This window comes from Mollisia scopiformis, assembly GCF_001500285.1.
Source record: "Mollisia scopiformis unplaced genomic scaffold LY89scaffold_5, whole genome shotgun sequence".
Taxonomy (NCBI): Eukaryota; Fungi; Ascomycota; class Leotiomycetes; order Helotiales; family Mollisiaceae; genus Mollisia; species Mollisia scopiformis.
Window position 1 is genome coordinate 1 of NW_017263585.1, and position 17,855 is coordinate 17,855.

General features: G+C 48.0%; 4 protein-coding genes across 4 annotated transcripts; all 4 read left to right on the forward strand.

Annotated features, from left to right (window-relative positions):
• Positions 1–2: 2 nt before the first annotated feature.
• LY89DRAFT_681504 (typically associated with flavo protein oxygenase) lies at positions 3–1,491 on the forward strand. The gene is made up of 6 exons (XM_018214309.1): positions 3–119; positions 277–308; positions 392–505; positions 644–661; positions 806–1,123; positions 1,275–1,491. The coding sequence occupies exons 1-6, from the start codon at positions 98–100 to the stop codon at positions 1,473–1,475; spliced, it is 705 nt and encodes a 234-aa protein (XP_018075216.1). The 5' UTR covers positions 3–97; the 3' UTR covers positions 1,476–1,491.
• A 3,182-nt stretch (positions 1,492–4,673) lies between these two features.
• LY89DRAFT_609048 (Sec23/Sec24 trunk domain-containing protein) lies at positions 4,674–7,759 on the forward strand. Its single transcript, XM_018210513.1, has 7 exons — positions 4,674–4,961; positions 5,011–5,141; positions 5,191–5,485; positions 5,536–6,021; positions 6,077–7,174; positions 7,221–7,420; positions 7,477–7,759. The coding sequence occupies exons 1-7, from the start codon at positions 4,869–4,871 to the stop codon at positions 7,499–7,501; spliced, it is 2,328 nt and encodes a 775-aa protein (XP_018075217.1). The 5' UTR covers positions 4,674–4,868; the 3' UTR covers positions 7,502–7,759.
• A 380-nt stretch (positions 7,760–8,139) lies between these two features.
• LY89DRAFT_665345 (putative 60S ribosomal protein L12) lies at positions 8,140–8,880 on the forward strand (the record flags this gene model as incomplete). Its single annotated transcript, XM_018212835.1, has 4 exons — positions 8,140–8,143; positions 8,199–8,232; positions 8,329–8,449; positions 8,515–8,880. 4 exons carry the CDS (start codon positions 8,140–8,142, stop codon positions 8,878–8,880), a joined length of 525 nt encoding a protein of 174 aa, XP_018075218.1.
• Positions 8,881–10,071: 1,191 nt separating this feature from the next.
• LY89DRAFT_665346 (TPR-like protein) lies at positions 10,072–15,084 on the forward strand (the record flags this gene model as incomplete). Its single annotated transcript, XM_018212836.1, has 4 exons — positions 10,072–11,681; positions 11,733–13,739; positions 13,790–14,396; positions 14,449–15,084. The coding sequence occupies 4 exons, from the start codon at positions 10,072–10,074 to the stop codon at positions 15,082–15,084; spliced, it is 4,860 nt and encodes a 1,619-aa protein (XP_018075219.1).
• Positions 15,085–17,855: the final 2,771 nt, after the last annotated feature.

Genomic DNA, 17,855 nt, shown 5'->3' on the forward strand with positions numbered 1-17,855 from the left:
ATCAAATTAAAAACCGCTTCGACAAACGTTAATTTAAACTCATTCAAAGACTACGCAAGTAGTAACGTCTTACTCAGGAACAAGGCCGAGTAACAAGATGTTCTATCAACCTGGCTCAAGTACGTTGAAATCCACCTTGTATCACCAGCTATGCTGTTTGGCACCCCCCTTCAAAGCCACGCATCGAACAAGTTCTGGTCTAGCCTTCGACTCGGCCGTGGGGTTCTTGTGCTCTCATATACCCAGAATGCATACTGATATTCCATTGACACTCAGCCTCGCATGGTCTTGCAAGAGACCCGTTCAAGGTAGGCAATCACCCTTCCAAACATCACAAGAAGCGCTGGCATCACCTTGATAACGACGTATACTGTACTCACAATCAACGCAGGCGTGTGTAGTCCCCCGCCCAATAGGCTGGATCTCAACTAGATCATCTACCGGACAAGACAATCTGGCGCCATATTCGCAATTCAATAATTTGACTTTCGACCCGCCTTACGTGGTAAGTCCCATGTTCTCGGAGATAGCTTGCGATTCCTTGCTGTCTCGGGGGTGGCACTCTAAATGCACTCCTCAGACATTCATATCCACTCCCTGGATATACAAAAGAGGCTTACTGACTCTGAGGTTCTGGCTACAGATGTTTGCTGCAAACCAGGTATGAGACCCGCGGCGATATTCACTTCTCTAGGATGTCCGGCTCGTGACGTCTCGATTGAACACGTGTGCCTCCGAAGATTTCTGGCTTCCCTTCCCTTCCTAAGATATCTAGATATGCTAATTCCGAGATACTGGGCACCAGACCGAGACTGGTGTTCGCAAAGACACCACCGTGAACGTTGAGACAACTGGCGAGTTCGTATGGAACATGGCTACCTACCCATTGAGAGAAGCCGTCAACATCACTGCTGAGCAAATGTCACCTGGGATTGATGAATTTGAGCGAGCGAACCTCAGGAAGGAGCAAGCCACCCTGGTAAATGTTGCAATGGTCCTGGACTCGCCTGTCAAGTTTGAATGCAAATACCACTCGACCCTGAGACTTCCGGGCAACCCACCAATGGGGTCTGTTGATATTATCATCGGCTTAGTAGTTGGGGTTCATGTTTCCGACAACGTGGTCAGTTATTCTAGAAATAGCCACCTTGTATTCGTCTAGCAGTCTTTTGGTTTCTTGCGATTACGCTCTCTCCGGAAGCACGCTTGCCTGGCTGTTTCGAAAATCCTTCCCTAGATGTCGATGAATGTACTAATGCAAGACTGCGCTTTAGCTCACAGATGGCATGATCGATGTCACCAAGACCGAACCCATTGCGCGGTGCGGCTATTATCAGTATGCCAGAATCAGGGAAACATTCGACATGGTGATCCCTGGCGGAGGAAAGGTTCTCTATGGTTTAGAAGGCAGCACAAGGTTGAATGCCAAAGAGCGCAGGGTGGACCCAGATGGCCAAGCCGGAGGTGTATCTTGAGACAAGGCAATCGTCGTTTAGTCTGTTTTGCATTTGTAATATAGATGCATGATTCTCCTCTATTTCCTTAGCCTAGAGCCCAACCAACTTCGCTCTCGTCGTGTCAGCTGCAGAGTCTTATGATCAGTTCGACAGTGTTACACACATTTTGTATCGGTCATTGTCTTTAGCAAACGAGAAATCATACCCATTCTGTCCTTGTACATCCTCGATTGTAAATTGCCAGGAAGAAAGGTCCACAAAACATGTTATAGTATCTGTGGCGAGCCCGGATGTGATGGTTCTTTCATAGCCAACTAGACAAGTCAAGTAAGTCTGAGTGATTATAAACATATCTAGTCTACTAGCATTGTCTCTCTAGGCAATTGTTACCACAATATCGTCATAATATAAATGCATTTGATCCATGAAAGAACAGTCCCACTCCTGGGAGCCTGCTGCAACACGGCTTGATGATTGACAAAGTTGAAGCGTGGCTACCTGCCACGGTGCTCACCTAGTAATTAACTATTGGACGAAGAGTGGACGGAATTACAGTCACCTGCTCTCGAGTGTAGTATTTGACTTCTCGAAACTTGCTTGTCGTCAATCTCACAAGCAAGGGATGTGTAGAGAGGTGTGAGAAAATTGCTTCGACTCGGCCAATAGGGGCCTAAAAGAGCGATGATTTCATTTTGGGATTGCAACGAACGGGATGGTGTTGCCTGCGGTACTGAGTATCCAAGCTTTTCCCGTGACGGGAGTTCCAACAGGAGGAAAGAAATCGTCCATGCAGTCTCAAGAGTTATCCAGACCTAATCTCTGACTGGAGTCGGTGCTATTACCAAAAAGGCGTAGTGAAGTGAGGAGACAACGAATACCTGGTGAGATAGGGAAACATGCCACAAGCCCGAAAGCATATAGTGAGAGAAGTGCAGCGGTGTCCGAATGGGGGCACGTGGTCGCTCAATGCCCGTGGACTGGAGCGAGATCAAGATGCCGAAACGACTGCATACACAACGCATATGTTGAAGCAGATCAAGAGCAGGAACGATAGTGTTAGAAGCTGCACTTTCAGACTCGGAATCAGTTGATTTCGATACAGAACTATCATGATTCCAGCACAATTCTCTATTGAAAACCGTGCTTCTGTATGGGTATAGCCATCGAAGATGAGACCGCTAAGCTTGAGCTGCCCTCAACGAGCTTGTCAGCGTCTCAAGATCGACCGATGGTCCTTAGATGTGTCGAATCATTTAAGAGTAATTATTCCCCGAGGGCCAAATCAGGTTTACATCTGATGCCAGGAGGAAAGCCGGTCCCAATAATTTTAATACTCTTCAGACAGGTGTGGCTAGCAAGGAGAATTCCACCGAGGTCGACCGTAAAGAAGTTGGCGATGCCAGTCTCGAAAGTATCTGTCTCGTCGACAAAGAGTCAAAGGTACATCCGAGAAAGTCACTACCTTGGCTATTGCAATCCCAGACAACCAGACTCCTCTGGGAGAGACGTGACTTGATTTGGTTGTCTTATTGCCATAACATTGGAGACTATCGAGGAAGGCATACAAATGCGTTGACTCAGATGTCGCCTGGTGAAGCCAGCAGAATCACACCCGCAAGAAATACGGTCTTCTCAAGTTCTGGGACTATCAGCTCCGGAAGATACTTCCGACTAGCAGGATTACGATGAAGTTAACCGGAAGAGCGTGATAGAAGAAATTTTATCAGCTTCCAAGCTCGGAACATCGCATCAATAGCACAAATCCCATCCACAGAAGTGGTGCAATATATGACCTAAGATATCGAAGCACTTGTTCGCAACCAAGACTAGCTATGGGCAGATTCTATTTGGGTGTGCCTAGATGGCCAAAGCCCGACGTGAGGGGATTGAGAGTGAAGCTACGAAGAAATAATCAATCTGAATGATTTTCATTGCCTCATCTGGCAATTTTGCCTAATTCTCTCACTCAAACTTGGGGTTGGGCTTCTGTCACTATAGATGCACAGAGGATTCTGTTCGGCCCGCACGCCAATACGCAGAGCAAGATGCGCCAAAGGATCGGGCCCACGAATAGAACATAGCTTAGAGATAGAGCAAAGAACTTAAGGATCTAGTCGGGTGGACTTGCAAAACAGCGTGCAAGCCTCCGAACATGACATATCATAGATTGTTCCTTAAAACGGAGATTAGCACATCATAGCTTTACATCCAGCAGCTTTAACCGTCGTCGCGGAACATACATGCAGGTACTAGACTAGAAGTGTGCATGTACATTTTCCAATGTGAAACAGTCACAAGCCACGAACGTCACCTCCTTTGAGATGTACTCATCAATTTCCGAAGGATGGACAGTGATTGTCCTGAAGTAAGAAGGCCACAAGCTGCAATACAGTTGCTTTATGATTGAACGCAGATGCTCTCATACAAGCTTATACGCAGAGCGGTAGGCATTTTCAGCTCAGAATTTTCAGGGGTTGGCATCAACCCTGTATCCTCAAGAATCGGCGCACGCTGCAGACGTTGGAAATTGTTGAAGCCTCCGCAATGCCTGACCGAGTTGAAGGTACAGATTTTGCTGTCGAGCTAGGTCGTGGGAGAGGACATCAACGACTCAAAAGACACTGTCAAAAAGCTGGGAACTGGACATGAGATGTTAGGGCCCCTATTTTGTGTCAAGTGTTCAATAGTACGTAGAAAGAAGGAAGCCCTGCACAGCTGCTTGAGTGAGATAAATTTTATTCATAAGGACAAACTGTAGAACATATGAACAAATGGACTGGAACGAGAAGCAGTCGACCTTTCCTTATGCCAGTGAAGCAAAGGGCTGGCGCTTGGTTCAACTGCTTCACAACTTCGACTAAAGCAGCGTTTGGTAAGCTTTACAAATCTACGAACGGTTGTATGCATGTAACCTCAGCTGATTCCCAAGTTCTCATTGAAGTCGAAACGACCTCTCGAAGCCAGGCGCCCAGCAACGGGTGTAATCCTCTGCGCGCAGCGCGAAAACAGCAACGTTGATAGAGAAAGCAACAGAAGCTATCGGTTAAGTAATTTTGTTATACTGGCGGTGATTGAGAAAGAAGAAGAAGAATGTCGCGAAGAAAAAATTGGAGATTATGTATACATGTGAGGCCTTAAATCCAAGGCATTAACGCCAAGCCAATCTCAGCTTAGTACCGCGCATGGCACTAGCTTTCGAGATATCTGTTACTATCAAGAAGGACACCAACTACAAGTTCGCACAATTCCCACAATTTCCGCAAAGGAGGATAAACCTGATTGTCTGTTAACCCTTCGCCCGTCTTAACTTCAGCATCCTAGACTTTGCGCAACCATCCAATAAAACCACGGGTGACGCTGAACGAGTGCCTCTGTCTAGCTCGCATATAGGAGCTGCCTTGCGAACTCACTATGGATATCGAGGCTCTCAAAGAGCAGTGGTCGGAAGTTGAAGACCGAGATGGTCTGCGATTGAGCTGGAATGTATTTCCAAGCTCTCGCATGGTAGATATGCTCTTTCCAAGCACTCATTGTGCTTGCTAACTCTCACCAGGAAGCTTCACGATTAGTTGTACCCATTGGGGCACTGTATACTCCTCTGAAAGAGAAGCCTGATTCACCAATCTTACAATTTGAACCGGTAACCTGCAAGCAGCCATGCCGGTCTGTCTTGAATCCCTTCTGGTAAGCTATCTCGACTATAAGAATCTTAACATTTTCTAATATGTACCAGTCAGGTTGATGTCCGCGCACGCCTCTGGATCTGTCCATTCTGCCTCTCGAGAAACCCCCTCCCACCCCACTACAAAGACATCACTGCAAGCGCCATCCCTCCCGAATTGCATCCATCAAACACCACGATCGAATATAGGCTGTCCAGACCTGCGCCAAGCCCGCCCATCTTCCTGTACGTGGTAGACACATGCCAAGAGGAGGATAGTTTGTCGGCATTGAAGGAGTCATTGGTTATGAGCTTGAGCCTTTTGCCAGAGCATGCTCTAGTAGGACTGGTTACTTATGGGACTATGGTAAATTCTCTTACAGTGGTTGATAGCATGCATTTCTGATAGAATCTTAGACACAAGTTCACGAAATTGGCTACAACGAATGCCCGAAGTCATACGTGTTCCGTGGCAGCAAAGACTATTCCGCAAAACAAGTTCAGGAAATGCTAGGATTGTTATCTCCTAACATCCGACCAGGGATGCAACAACAGCAGCAGCCAGGTCGACCAATGCCACCAATGGGACCTGCCGCTCGATTTCTTTTGCCTGTTCAACAATGCGAATATCAGCTCACAAAGACATTGGAGCAGTTACAGAAAGATCCTTGGCCCGTAGCTAGTGATCGGAGAAATCTCAGGTGTACTGGTGTTGCTTTGAGCGTTGCTGTTGGACTGTTGGAATCTTCTTTCCAAAATGCAGGCGGGCGTATTATGCTCTTCGCTGGTGGACCGGCCACCGAGGGACCAGGATTAGTCGTTGGACCAGAACTTAGAGAACCCATCAGATCACACCATGACATTGACCGAGACAATATCAAATACTACAAGAAGGCTCTTAAGGTACGTCTTTGCGTATTCTGTATCATGGCTATTAAGAACTTACCAAATCGCTTAGTTCTACGACAATCTTGCCAAGCGGACTGCGCATAATGGGCACATCATTGACATCTTTGCCGGCTGCTTGGATCAAGTTGGCTTACTGGAAATGAAAGGACTCTCAAACTCCACTGGTGGCCACATGGTCTTGACGGATAGCTTCACATCATCCATGTTCAAGCAATCTTTCGTACGGGTGTTCGAGAAAGATGCGGATGACAATCTTCTCATGGGATTCAATGCTTCGCTGGAAGTCCTCACCACAAAAGAGCTTAAAGTTACTGGGCTGATTGGGCATGCTGTCTCGACGAATAAAAAGTCTACTTCTGTGGGCGAGACCGAGTGTGGTATCGGTAACACATGTTCCTGGAAGATGTGTGGCATCGATCCAAACGCCAGCTACGGAATCTACTTTGAAATCGCAAGTCAAGGTGGTCCTGCTCAGCACCAGCAAACTCCCCAGAAAGGAATGATGCAATTTCTCACATACTACCAGCACTCTTCTGGCCAGTTTCACCTTCGCGTAACAACAGTTTCCCGGAATCTGAGTGGCCCAGCTGGAGACCCTGCCATTGCACAATCTTTTGACCAAGAAGCTGCAGCTGTGCTCATGTCCAGGATCGCCGTGTTCAAGGCAGAGGTGGACGATGGCCCAGACGTTTTGCGGTGGGTTGATCGAATGCTTATTCGACTCTGTTCACGGTTCGCAGACTACAGAAAAGATGATCCATCGTCCTTCCGGCTGGAGAAGAACTTCACACTCTACCCGCAATTCATGTTTCATCTGCGAAGAAGTCAATTCCTGCAGGTATTCAACAACTCTCCAGACGAGACAGCCTTCTATAGGCATGTACTCAATCACGAGGATGTTAGCAACTCTTTGATCATGATTCAACCCACCCTGGACTCTTATACATTTGACCAAGATGGAAGCCAACCCGTTCTGCTCGATTCCACCTCCATTCAACCAACTCACATACTTCTTCTTGATACATTCTTCCATATTCTAATATTCCACGGCGAGACTGTGGCAGAATGGAGAAAAGCCGGGTACCAAGAGCAAGAGGGTTATGATAACTTTGCTTCATTGCTAGAGCAGCCTAAAGAAGACGCCAGGGTATGGCCCAAATCCTTTGATCTCAACGCGTGCTGACAACATACAGGATCTCATCACTGACCGCTTCCCCCTGCCTCGTTTCATTGTCTGTGATGCTGGTGGATCCCAAGCCCGTTTTCTACTCTCTAAGCTCAACCCGTCAACCACTCATACAACCGGAGCTTATGGCGGCGTTGGAGCTCAGACAGCACAGACCATTTTTACCGATGATGTCTCCCTGCAGACCTTCATGGATCATTTGATGAAGTGAGCCAAGAAAATTTTCCCTGTTGAAAGAGAATGACTAACTAATGTGATAATAGACTTGCTGTTAGCGGGACAAACTAGTTCTTGATGTGGGAGAAGATGAAAGAGGGTCGAAGCTGGGAGGTTGCATTATATTGGCATGCAATATTCAACCACTGGACTTTGAGCAGCTTCCACGAGGCTGGGGTATCATGCTTCTGTAAAATTACATCGTTCTGGAAGAATAATACGAAGCCAAGATCTACGAATTCAATCATGCAAAGCCCGTGAATTTGATTCGCCCATCGTTGAGTAAGGACAGGCAGAGCAAGTGGTTTTCGTCCAAAAAAAAGACTCTACCCCTCCAAGGCTCAATATTTTTTTATACCTTCAGCCTCGTCTTGTTTTACAGCCTCGTGAAGTTAATCTAGCTTTGCAAAAGTGCATTGGTGGGAATTTTCGGTGAGAACATAACATCTTCACAACATAAATTATTTTGAAGAACACAAGCTTAGAAAGATGCTCTAGAAACATCCGTGAAGCAGAATTCAACCATCAATCGTAAGGTTCCTTCTCGAGTCTCCCTTCGTTGCCTTGCATCGAGCGGCGGCCTAGCTTGGCCTGGTCGCGCTAACGTCCGTAGTAAGCGAATTTCCACAATCACAATCCATTTCAAAAATTGTCGCCAGGTCCGAGAGATTCTCGAAATACACCACGATCAATAACGGCAACAATTAAACATGCGTGAGTTCTCAGAAATCTACACGAAAATCCTTCAATGTGCTGATTACCTCCGCAGCTCCAAAGATCGACCCCAACGAGATCAAGGTGATGTGAGTTGAACCAGACTTCCTGTATCGCCAATCGCATCGGATTGGTAGCATGGGCTGCGTCGCTGCGTCGAGAATACTTGTACTGACAATAAGTAGCCACCTGAGGGCCACTGGTGGAGAAGTCGGTGCTTCATCCGCTCTTGCTCCCAAGATTGGTCCCCTCGGTTTGTCACCAAAGAAGGTTGGAGAAGATATCGCGAAGGCCACTGGCGATTGGGTGCGGCGGTCCCCTAGAGAATATTTTGTTGAAGCCGAGGACTGATGATTTCTCGCGCGTTACAGAAGGGTCTCCGGGTCACAGTCAAGTTGACAATCCAAAATCGACAAGCCGCCGTCTCGGTCGTTCCCTCCGCATCGTCCCTCGTCATCAAAGCCCTCAAGGAGCCACCACGAGATCGCAAAAAGGAGAAGAACATCAAACACTCCAAGTCAATCACACTGGATGAGGTTATCGAAATTGCGCGCACAATGAGATTCAAGTCTCTGTCGAAGGAGCTAAAGGGAGGTGTTAAGGAGATTCTAGGCACTGCATTCAGCGTTGGATGCCAGGTTGATGGAAGAAGTCCAAAGGATGTCAGCGATGATATCGAGAGCGGAGAGATTGAGAGTAGGGTTCCCCCCACGGTCCTCGAACATAACACATGCTGACTTTGAACTCAGTTCCGGAGGAGTAGAGCGTGAACATCTTTCTTCTTTGCATGTATCCGGGCACCATACTTCACAATAGGCTGTGCAAGCAATGGCATTGAATCACCAATGATCTTGACTGTGCTCTGTGACCATTCCTTATCCCACACCACCACTTGTCAAACACTCTGGCCCTTACCCCTTTCCCTCGCGGATCGGTAGCATCCATGGTCTGGGCCTATTTTTGAAGCAAGGAGATCAAATCATGTCCGATTACTCACCGCGGCGTCCTCCTTCAAGCGTGGACGTAGCGGTCCATATCTTTTGGACAACATCGCAATGATGATGAGATTATGATATACATGTGTCTAATGCGGTTATCTTACTAGCTGAGATGACCAAGAAGTAGTGGGTTGTGTATGTCAGCTGAGCGGACGCAGCGCTTGCAGCCTGCGAATGAAATATTGGAATGCAACGCGATTGAATGATTGTTGCACACCACGCTACGACGCACCACCGCTATTCATGAGTTTAGTCGTGATAGTACAGTAAATGTAAGGCTAGTCAAGTAAAGTGATTATTTGAATCCAATATTCAGACAGTGTCCGAAGTGAAATGGGCTCAGCCTTCGTGATCATTTTTCTCTTTGCTCCCCTCATATTGACGTTCGTATACAGTACTACTACTGAATAATCCTCTGCTGACGGGAACAGGGGCCTCATACCGTCTAACCCCTGCACTCGACTCATCAACACCTTGATTTCATAGCCACAATGCCTTCTTCATCTCTATCCTCCTAGTGAGAGCAACAGATCCCTCATATCTGTCTCCATCCACCAGCCGATTGTTAGGGACTGTTCCTTTTCTTTTCTTTTTCCTATACGGTATCGAAACTTGGTCGAATGCCCCACGTCACCCAAGGCGCCGCTCTCACAACATCGAAAACCCCCGATCCTTCAAAACCTTCACTACGATAATCTGGACTTGATTCTACGGCATCAATAGGAGAAGCGGCCGACTCTCGAGACGCCCAAGTTGGGCAGTGGTGTCCTCCAAGCCCGAGATGATCAATAGAGGAACCTCTCCCCTCCTTCGTGCAATAGGCATTGGCATTCACCTGGATCTAATGAATCATCAATAAGCTTCCTTCAAATATCCGTACCAGCGCCGTGTATCAGAAATCTTTCTCCCACCTGCTTCGAGCCAAAGAACATGATTCCTCAGGTCGCGTATCATCCTCGAAATCTCTCGCAACAATTCGGTAGCCCAGGATTTGCTACCCCTCCCTACGACCATTCATCAACACCAAGAAGACTCGATAGAGTTGCGCCTCTACCGTACAGAAACTCGCGAGCATCTCCATCAACACTCGCACCGCCCCAGCGCGCATATCCCGTTGATAGTCATGACGGCTACCAACCCAGCCTTGGGCGCGCTCCCTCAGGATTCGGAGGACAGTACAATGATCCCTCAGAGCATATGTTGAGAAGGAAGACGCCCAATGGGACACTTGCTGCTGGTTATGATGGAACACCTGTACAATGGTCGAGTAAAGCACCGGCTCTCAAGCATGTCGTATTGCCAGTGTCAGGAGAGCCTCAAAGCCAGTCTGTGACATATACCTTCCCCAGCTTGGAGGACGCACGGAGTAGGCAGCGATCTAGTAGCTCTGGATGGAAACATCAACAGCAAGTAGGCTTGATACGATCTAACCTTTCCGGTCGTATGAACAGTGATCCGGGGAACTGGTTACAGCCTCCCTCGGATTCTCAGAATGTCTGGGACCAAATCCGGACACACCCACCAGTTACCTTTTTACCCAGTAATGGTATGCAGATCCCAACTGTCCTCCAACCAGCATATCAACCGGCCCCTGGTCCTACAGCATCCAACGATGGCGGCCTTTATGGGCCATATTGGCCTGATGGTAGATTTGTTCCGTACCGACCCGCTGCAGTACGCGATCAATGGCAACAGCCCAGTATTGGATTCGACCTTGCTACGAATCGGAGTTATGATCAGCCTCTTCTGCCTTTAGATTCTACGCGGTCTTTTCGATATCCACCCATGAATGGTGCACAGCTGTCACAGCATCCAGAAGGCAGTACGATGATGAACAATAGCCCTATATTGGGTGAAACACACTTCGGAAATGGCCAGTTAACACATTCTCGTCATATCAGCAGTGGTCCGCACTGGTCTCATAATGATGGTAGTCGGACACCAACGGTACAGTCCGTAAGCAAGGCAAACAATCCACGCTTCAAGGAAAAGACTCTCTCCTGGGCGCACAGTATTTATGTTGATCTTCTGGCTTTCCTCCACCATTCCAGGAAAGACAACAAGCAGTTTAGACAGCACCATGGCCTTCGTGCCTATTCAAAGAATAATATATACCCTAAACCCCCACGGCAACCTGCATCATACCTGGGATCACCAACTTGGGCTGATCTGGACGATGTCGAAGGAAACACTAGAAATAGCATGAGACGGGCTAGTGTAATGAGCACTCCACTCCAAAGGACCAATCAAGGTAATCAGTACAACAGCTGGCATATAAATGGAAACTCAACAGACCAACGGCATAGAACGTCAAATTCGGACGTGCCACACTATGTACCGCCGTTTCAGGGAGCAAATAATGTTAACACCTCTCCGACGTGCAAAGCAAAAGAGGCTTTGGAGATGCTGACTACTTTGTGTGATCAAAGTGGATGGTCCTGGATCGACGGTATGTTGCTGGGAGGATGTCTCGCTTACGGCCTCGAAGAGTACCAAGTGGCTCTCGACTGGTATTCTAAAATCATAGCTTTAGATCCTAAGTAAGTTCCTATTTCAAACTGTTATGCCCCAGCGTAACTAAAATCCTACAGCCATGTCGAGGCGATCTCGAATCTTGCAGCCACGCTTTTGTGCCTGAATAGACGTGGAGAGGCAGAACAATATTGGCTACAGTCCGTGAAGCTTCGTCCGAGCTATTTTGAGGCGGTAGAGCACCTCATAGGACTCCTATGCGGAGATCACCGAGGGAATGAAGCTGTCAACATCATCGAATTCGTGGAACGATCGCTTCGCTCACCAAAATCCGAAGACTCTCTCGACTATTTCAGCGAAACCTCCAGTAATACCGACAGAGATTCCTGCGACTCAATAGGGACATCGGCGGAGACAATCGCACTGGACTATGATTACGAAAGCGATAGTATGTTCAGGTCGCCATTGGTCCATGAGCACGAAGACGTTGCCTCGCAGCCAGGCTTTGGTTCTAGCGGATTCTCAGTTCCTGGTTCCGAAAATGGTCGTATTCTCGCACTCGTTCATGCCAAAGGAAATATGTTGTATTCTCTTGGAGACGTGGACAGGGCATCGAAAGCTTTTGAGGATGCTGTTCTAATCAGTACTGGAAAAGCTTTTCATGACATTCATGAACTGATCCGTCAGATTGTCAGTGTCCTGTCCCTTGACGGAATCAGTCCACTCCGTGCGGACTTCAGGTCACCTCTCCATTCTGTGCCCTCATCACCCTTACTTCTACCTCCTGGCAAAGCGCTGCAAACAGCGAGGCTCGTATTTGCAAAGAATGGCGACCTTCCTGGACTCCGCTTCGTACCGGATGGCCTGGCCAAGAGAGCCGCTGTCTCCACAACCAGTAATTCTTTGCTTTCCCTTGCCAAGATATTTCAAGATGCCATGTCTAATGGAAGTGCCCGTCAGAGGATATCCAGGATGCCTACTGGAGTGGGAGACATTCTGGCTCTTTACTACCTCTCTTTGTCTCTTCAGCCAAGTCCATCAACCGCCAACAATGTAGGTATCCTTTTGGCCAGCGTTCAACAGCCACCTTCGAATCGCCAAATTGCTTCTCGAGACACCTATACCCATCCTACTATACCTGGCGTCGTTCCTGGAAGCGGTGTAGCTCTGGCCCTTGCCTATTACAACTACGGTCTGAACCTGGATTCAAGACATGCTCATATATATACCAACCTTGGTAGCTTACTAAAAGACATCGGACAGCTTGCAGCAGCGATCACAATGTATGAGAAAGCCGTAGACTGTGACAGCACTTTTGATATTGCCCTCGCCAATTTGGCAAATGCTGTCAAGGACCAAGGCCGCACAAGTGATGCAATTGAATACTACAAACGTGCCGTTGCTGCCAGCCCCGACTTCGCAGAAGCGGTTTGCGGTCTTGCGAATGCTTTGAATTCGGTTTGCGACTGGACTGGGAGAGGCGGGGTGATTCTGGATGGAGGAAAGCAGGATCGATGGCACGTAGATGAAAAGGGCATGATCATGGATGCAAGAGGTCAGGGCAGTGGGTGGATGAAGCGAGTTGTCGATATCGTGGCAAAGCAACTAAGGGATGGTTCTGCCTGGGGTCGAGGAACTCTCCAGGACCAAACAATACATCATCTTCTACAACAACTGGAAGCAGCAGACGCTGGCGGCAAATGGAGCCCAGAAAAGCGAGACAGCATAAAGGCTAGCCTTTTGGCCTGCTCTGGACAACGATGGGAAGGTGCTCGCATCATCCGTTTCGTAGAACGATCCATCAAACGAGCTATGCACCGCTGGTATCACGATAAACACGTTGCGAATCGCCAATTACCTCCGTCGCACTACCCGCGGCCTCAGCTTCCAAGCACCTTGACCATTCCAACGGCCCCGACAGTTTTGCCGTTCCATACATTTACGTGCCCACTTTCTGCCAAGGATATCCGTATGATTTCGCAAAGGAATGCACTTCGGATATCGTGCTCTACACTCCGGGCACCTTGGATGCAGGGGCCAGTTTTCCAGCCTCCAAGACCCCCAGCACCACATCTCAACATTGGATATGTATCATCTGATTTCAATAATCACCCATTAGCACATTTGTAAGTCATCATGTCCTTGGTGGAAGAGAATCTTCGACTGACAATTGCAGAATGCAATCCGTTTTTGGCATGCACAATCCATCCCGTGCAAAAGCATTCTGCTATGCAACGACAGCTAGCGACAATTCAGTGCACAGGCAACAGATTGAACGTGAGGCCCCTGTATTTCGAGATACCAGTACTTGGTCGGCAGATCGTCTGGTTCAACAAATCGTTCAGGATGAGATACACATTCTTGTCAACTTGAATGGATATACTCGAGGAGCAAGAAATGAAGTCTTCGCAGCTCGACCGGCACCAATTCAAATGTCATTCATGGGATTCGCTGGCACACTTGGGGCCGAATGGTGTGATTATATACTCGCGGACGAAACAGCAATTCCGCGATCTACCCTGAGACCGTCCAGAAGCAACGTATTTCTCGAGGATCAGCTGACCGACCAAAAGACTCACGAGGACGAGGACTGGGTCTACTCGGAAAACATAATTTTCTGTCGGGATACTTTCTTCTGCTGTGACCATGCCCAATCAGAGCCCCGTGAGAATTCACTCAGCTGGGAAGACGAACAGTCAAAGAGGTGGCAGATGCGGAAAGAAATCTTCCCAACTATTTCCGACGACGCTGTTATTCTTGGCAATTTCAATCAGCTTTACAAGGTGAGTTCAGCTACATTCTCGGATTATGTACCCTTCTCTTATTTGCGTGCAGATTGAACCTACAACATTCCGGACATGGTTGCGAATTTTAGATAAAGTTCCGAAAGCAATTCTTTGGTTGCTGCGATTTCCCGACCTTGGCGAGAGTAATTTGAAGCGAACGGCGAAGGAATGGGCGGGTGAGAGTGTTGCGTCGCGAATCATGTTCACAGACGTCGCGCCAAAGCATCAGCACATCTCACGAGCTCGTGTCTGCGATCTATTCCTGGATACACCAGAGTGTAACGCGCACACCACTGCCGCTGATATTCTCTGGTCAAGCACGCCACTTTTGACGCTCCCACGATACAAGTACAAAATGTGCTCACGGATGGCCGCTTCGATCCTGAAGGGTGCGTTGCCACGTGGTGAAGAAGGTCGTAGGGCAGCACAGGAACTCATTGCAGAGGATGACGACCAGTACGAAGAATTTGCTATTAAGCTTGCAAAGGGTTTCTCTTACCGATTGACTTCCTCGGGTCGTGGGGAGGGCATCGGCAGGCTGGGAGAACTGCGCAAGCTCCTGTATGATAATCGGTGGACATGTGCTCTCTTCGATACGCGCAGATGGGTGTCAGATCTTGAGTCTGCCTACGATATAGCGTGGCAAAGGTGGCTGACAGACGAAGAAGGAGATATCTATCTATAGATTTTTGGTTTAATCAGAGACGCGAGCAATGTAGTGGCGAGAAGGGTCATGGTTGGCATTTCACCGATACAGCGGCGGAGTTATGAGGGAAATTGTTTGCTGGATTTTATTAGGGAGTTCTCTAGGGGTGGATTTGGAATTAGGAGCCTCGCTGGCTCATTGTTGATGATATGATGCTAGATACCCTCGGTCGTCGCAAAGACGGATTACAGTCTTCTTTCCCCGCTGCATTCGACTTTCCACTTGATTTACTCTTCCTCCGTCCATAGCCAACGAGTTTCGTTAACAAATCGGCACAGTCGAGCTTGTGGTGGAGTCTATACATACACAATTCTTGATCGGTCTGAAAGGGGAGGCGAGAGGAAGCGAAGGAAGGGCAGGAAGCTACCCAGTCCCCCTCCGCTTACCGGGAATTTCCACCGTGGCGCATCTTGTGAATCGTTCGACTTTCTCCCTCAGCTGAACTTGGCATTTTGATTGGGAAGTGTCTTGCGGGTTGCCATCCGGATGGGTGGGATTGGCATGCGCAACATACCAACACTAAGAAGCAAAGGTAGTCTTCTGTTCAGCACCCATCACAGACCTTTCACCTTGGAGCCAAGTTCTGGCTCGAGCATTGAACCGTGGTTGGGCGGTGTCACAAGAATGCTTTAGTTCCAGTTCTTGCTGTTGGGATACTCTGTGCCTTATCCCACTTGTGGTTTGCTTCCTTCTTTCTCTCCTTTCTTCTTTCAACGCGACTGGCCCGTCTTGCAAGAGTAAGACCCTGACTTGGGCCGCCTCGAATGACGATCTGATCTTGCCGTTCCGTAGCGTCGATGCGAGCAGATCCCGTCCATGAGCCTTCCCCTATTGAACAATAGGCGATGGTAGTGCTATCGACCATAACGGTGCCGTGCGGTAGCATGATCGACTTCGTATTTCTTTGGGGGGCCCACATTGAGCAGATTGAGTTTTGCACCGGTCAGCAAAGCCAAAAAAGCGTGGTCCGGTGCGGGATCTAAGTCAACTGCGCTTATGCTCAGCGGGTTTTAGATCTGCATCAATATGGCACCATCACCAGTCTTTCTGAATTGTATGTCTTCCAACAGGAGCACTAAGTCCTGGTGCCGCCCGGGAATTAGGACACATTCGATAAGTGGTCTCAGAAAGCCGAACTATCTGGTCCGAATCCGAGACTTGGCCGCACCTGACTGGAAAGTTTTCGAGTCCGAGACGTCGAAAGACAAGTCCGTTGTTCTGGAAAGATCATGCTGAACTCCTCTTCTGTTTTGGATACATTGGGTCGAAACAACATTTAAATAGCTGTTAATCGTGCTATAAACTCTTGTCGGCACTTTCCGCGTCACGAGGCTATTCTGACTCTGAGAGCAGGTACCTCAGTACCTGACCTGAAGGGTCTGTGATAGTGAATGAATCCAGGTTAGAAATACTATTGGGCATAGGAATCAGAAGTCCTGTTTCCCAACACACTTTCTCTCTTGCATGCAGCCAGTTGCTCCACTTTACTCAACTCCATCCGGCGCAGGAGCTACACACTGCTCTGAGAACAACACCGGCGGTGTGCCACGTCGTCGTGCCTGGCAGCATGCTCCTCCTACATGAGCATGCCGAAAACTCTACTTGCATTGCATTATGCAACTCAAGTAGATTAGGCTCGTGCTTAATCACCTTGCCGCCTCGCTCTCCTTCACCTGCATTGCTATCCTTCATCTGAACATAGTCGAGATCAGAATGCTGCAATTGTATTTGATAATTGGGTAGATCGCCAGAAAACCGCTTCATACTAGTCGACGGGCCAGCCCAGTCTCCCTCCTTGGGCTGGATCTTCGTGGGGCTTCGTTAGGAGAATTACTCGGCCAGTTTCTTCGGACCTTCCGGCCTGAGGACTGGTGAATTCGACCAGACGGCTGGAACGATTTGAGATTGAGATTTGAGTTTCCGGACTCACAGACCTTACTTGGGCTTGTGGTTGTCGATAGTAGAGTTTAGACTCCCAAGAAAAGCCACCTGCACGGTTCGCAGTGTCTTGCTTAGCATCGAGGACTCGATCATGGTGCCTGTGTCTATCCCTGGATAGGTCTGTTTGCATTTTGCTTGGTTTAACATTGCCGAACGACAATTGAGGCAATCGGACACACCTTGTATATTCTCAGATTCAAGTTACAATGCAACATTACATAATGGTAGTAAACCACTTCCTTGTAAATCCTCCCATACAGCTCTGACGCACAAATTGAAATATTGGGATGTCAAGCATCGCCAATATATGTAAATAAGATGGATCCACCTGAAGTCTATCGTTACGCGCAGGCAAACTTGAGGTCATGTTCGGGCATATTATACTTAGATGCTCCTAGATTGTCGATGAGTGTGTTTGATTGACTGCTGAGCATGTATCTCCGTGTCAGGAGAATGAAATTTTACCGTGTCTGCAAGTAAACTTCCTCGAACTGTGGAAAGGCAAGAGGTATCTGACCCTTCATGTTCTTACACTGGCTACGGTGTAAGATTCTCAGATCTATGGTAACGATTTTCCTTATTGTTCTTATCACTCATTGCTTGATAAACTTAATGTATGTTGTCCATATGTCTCTCATTAAAAAGGACGAGCGAGAGTGTGGTATATACAATAAATATGGTTGCCATATGGCGAGACTGGGTATCTAAAATGAAAATATACAAGGTATTACGGGCTCCGTGCCCATTCTTCGTGAAAGATGCCCAAGTGAAAGCGTTGCTCATCAAGTTAAGTCCGTTTTGCCCAGGGG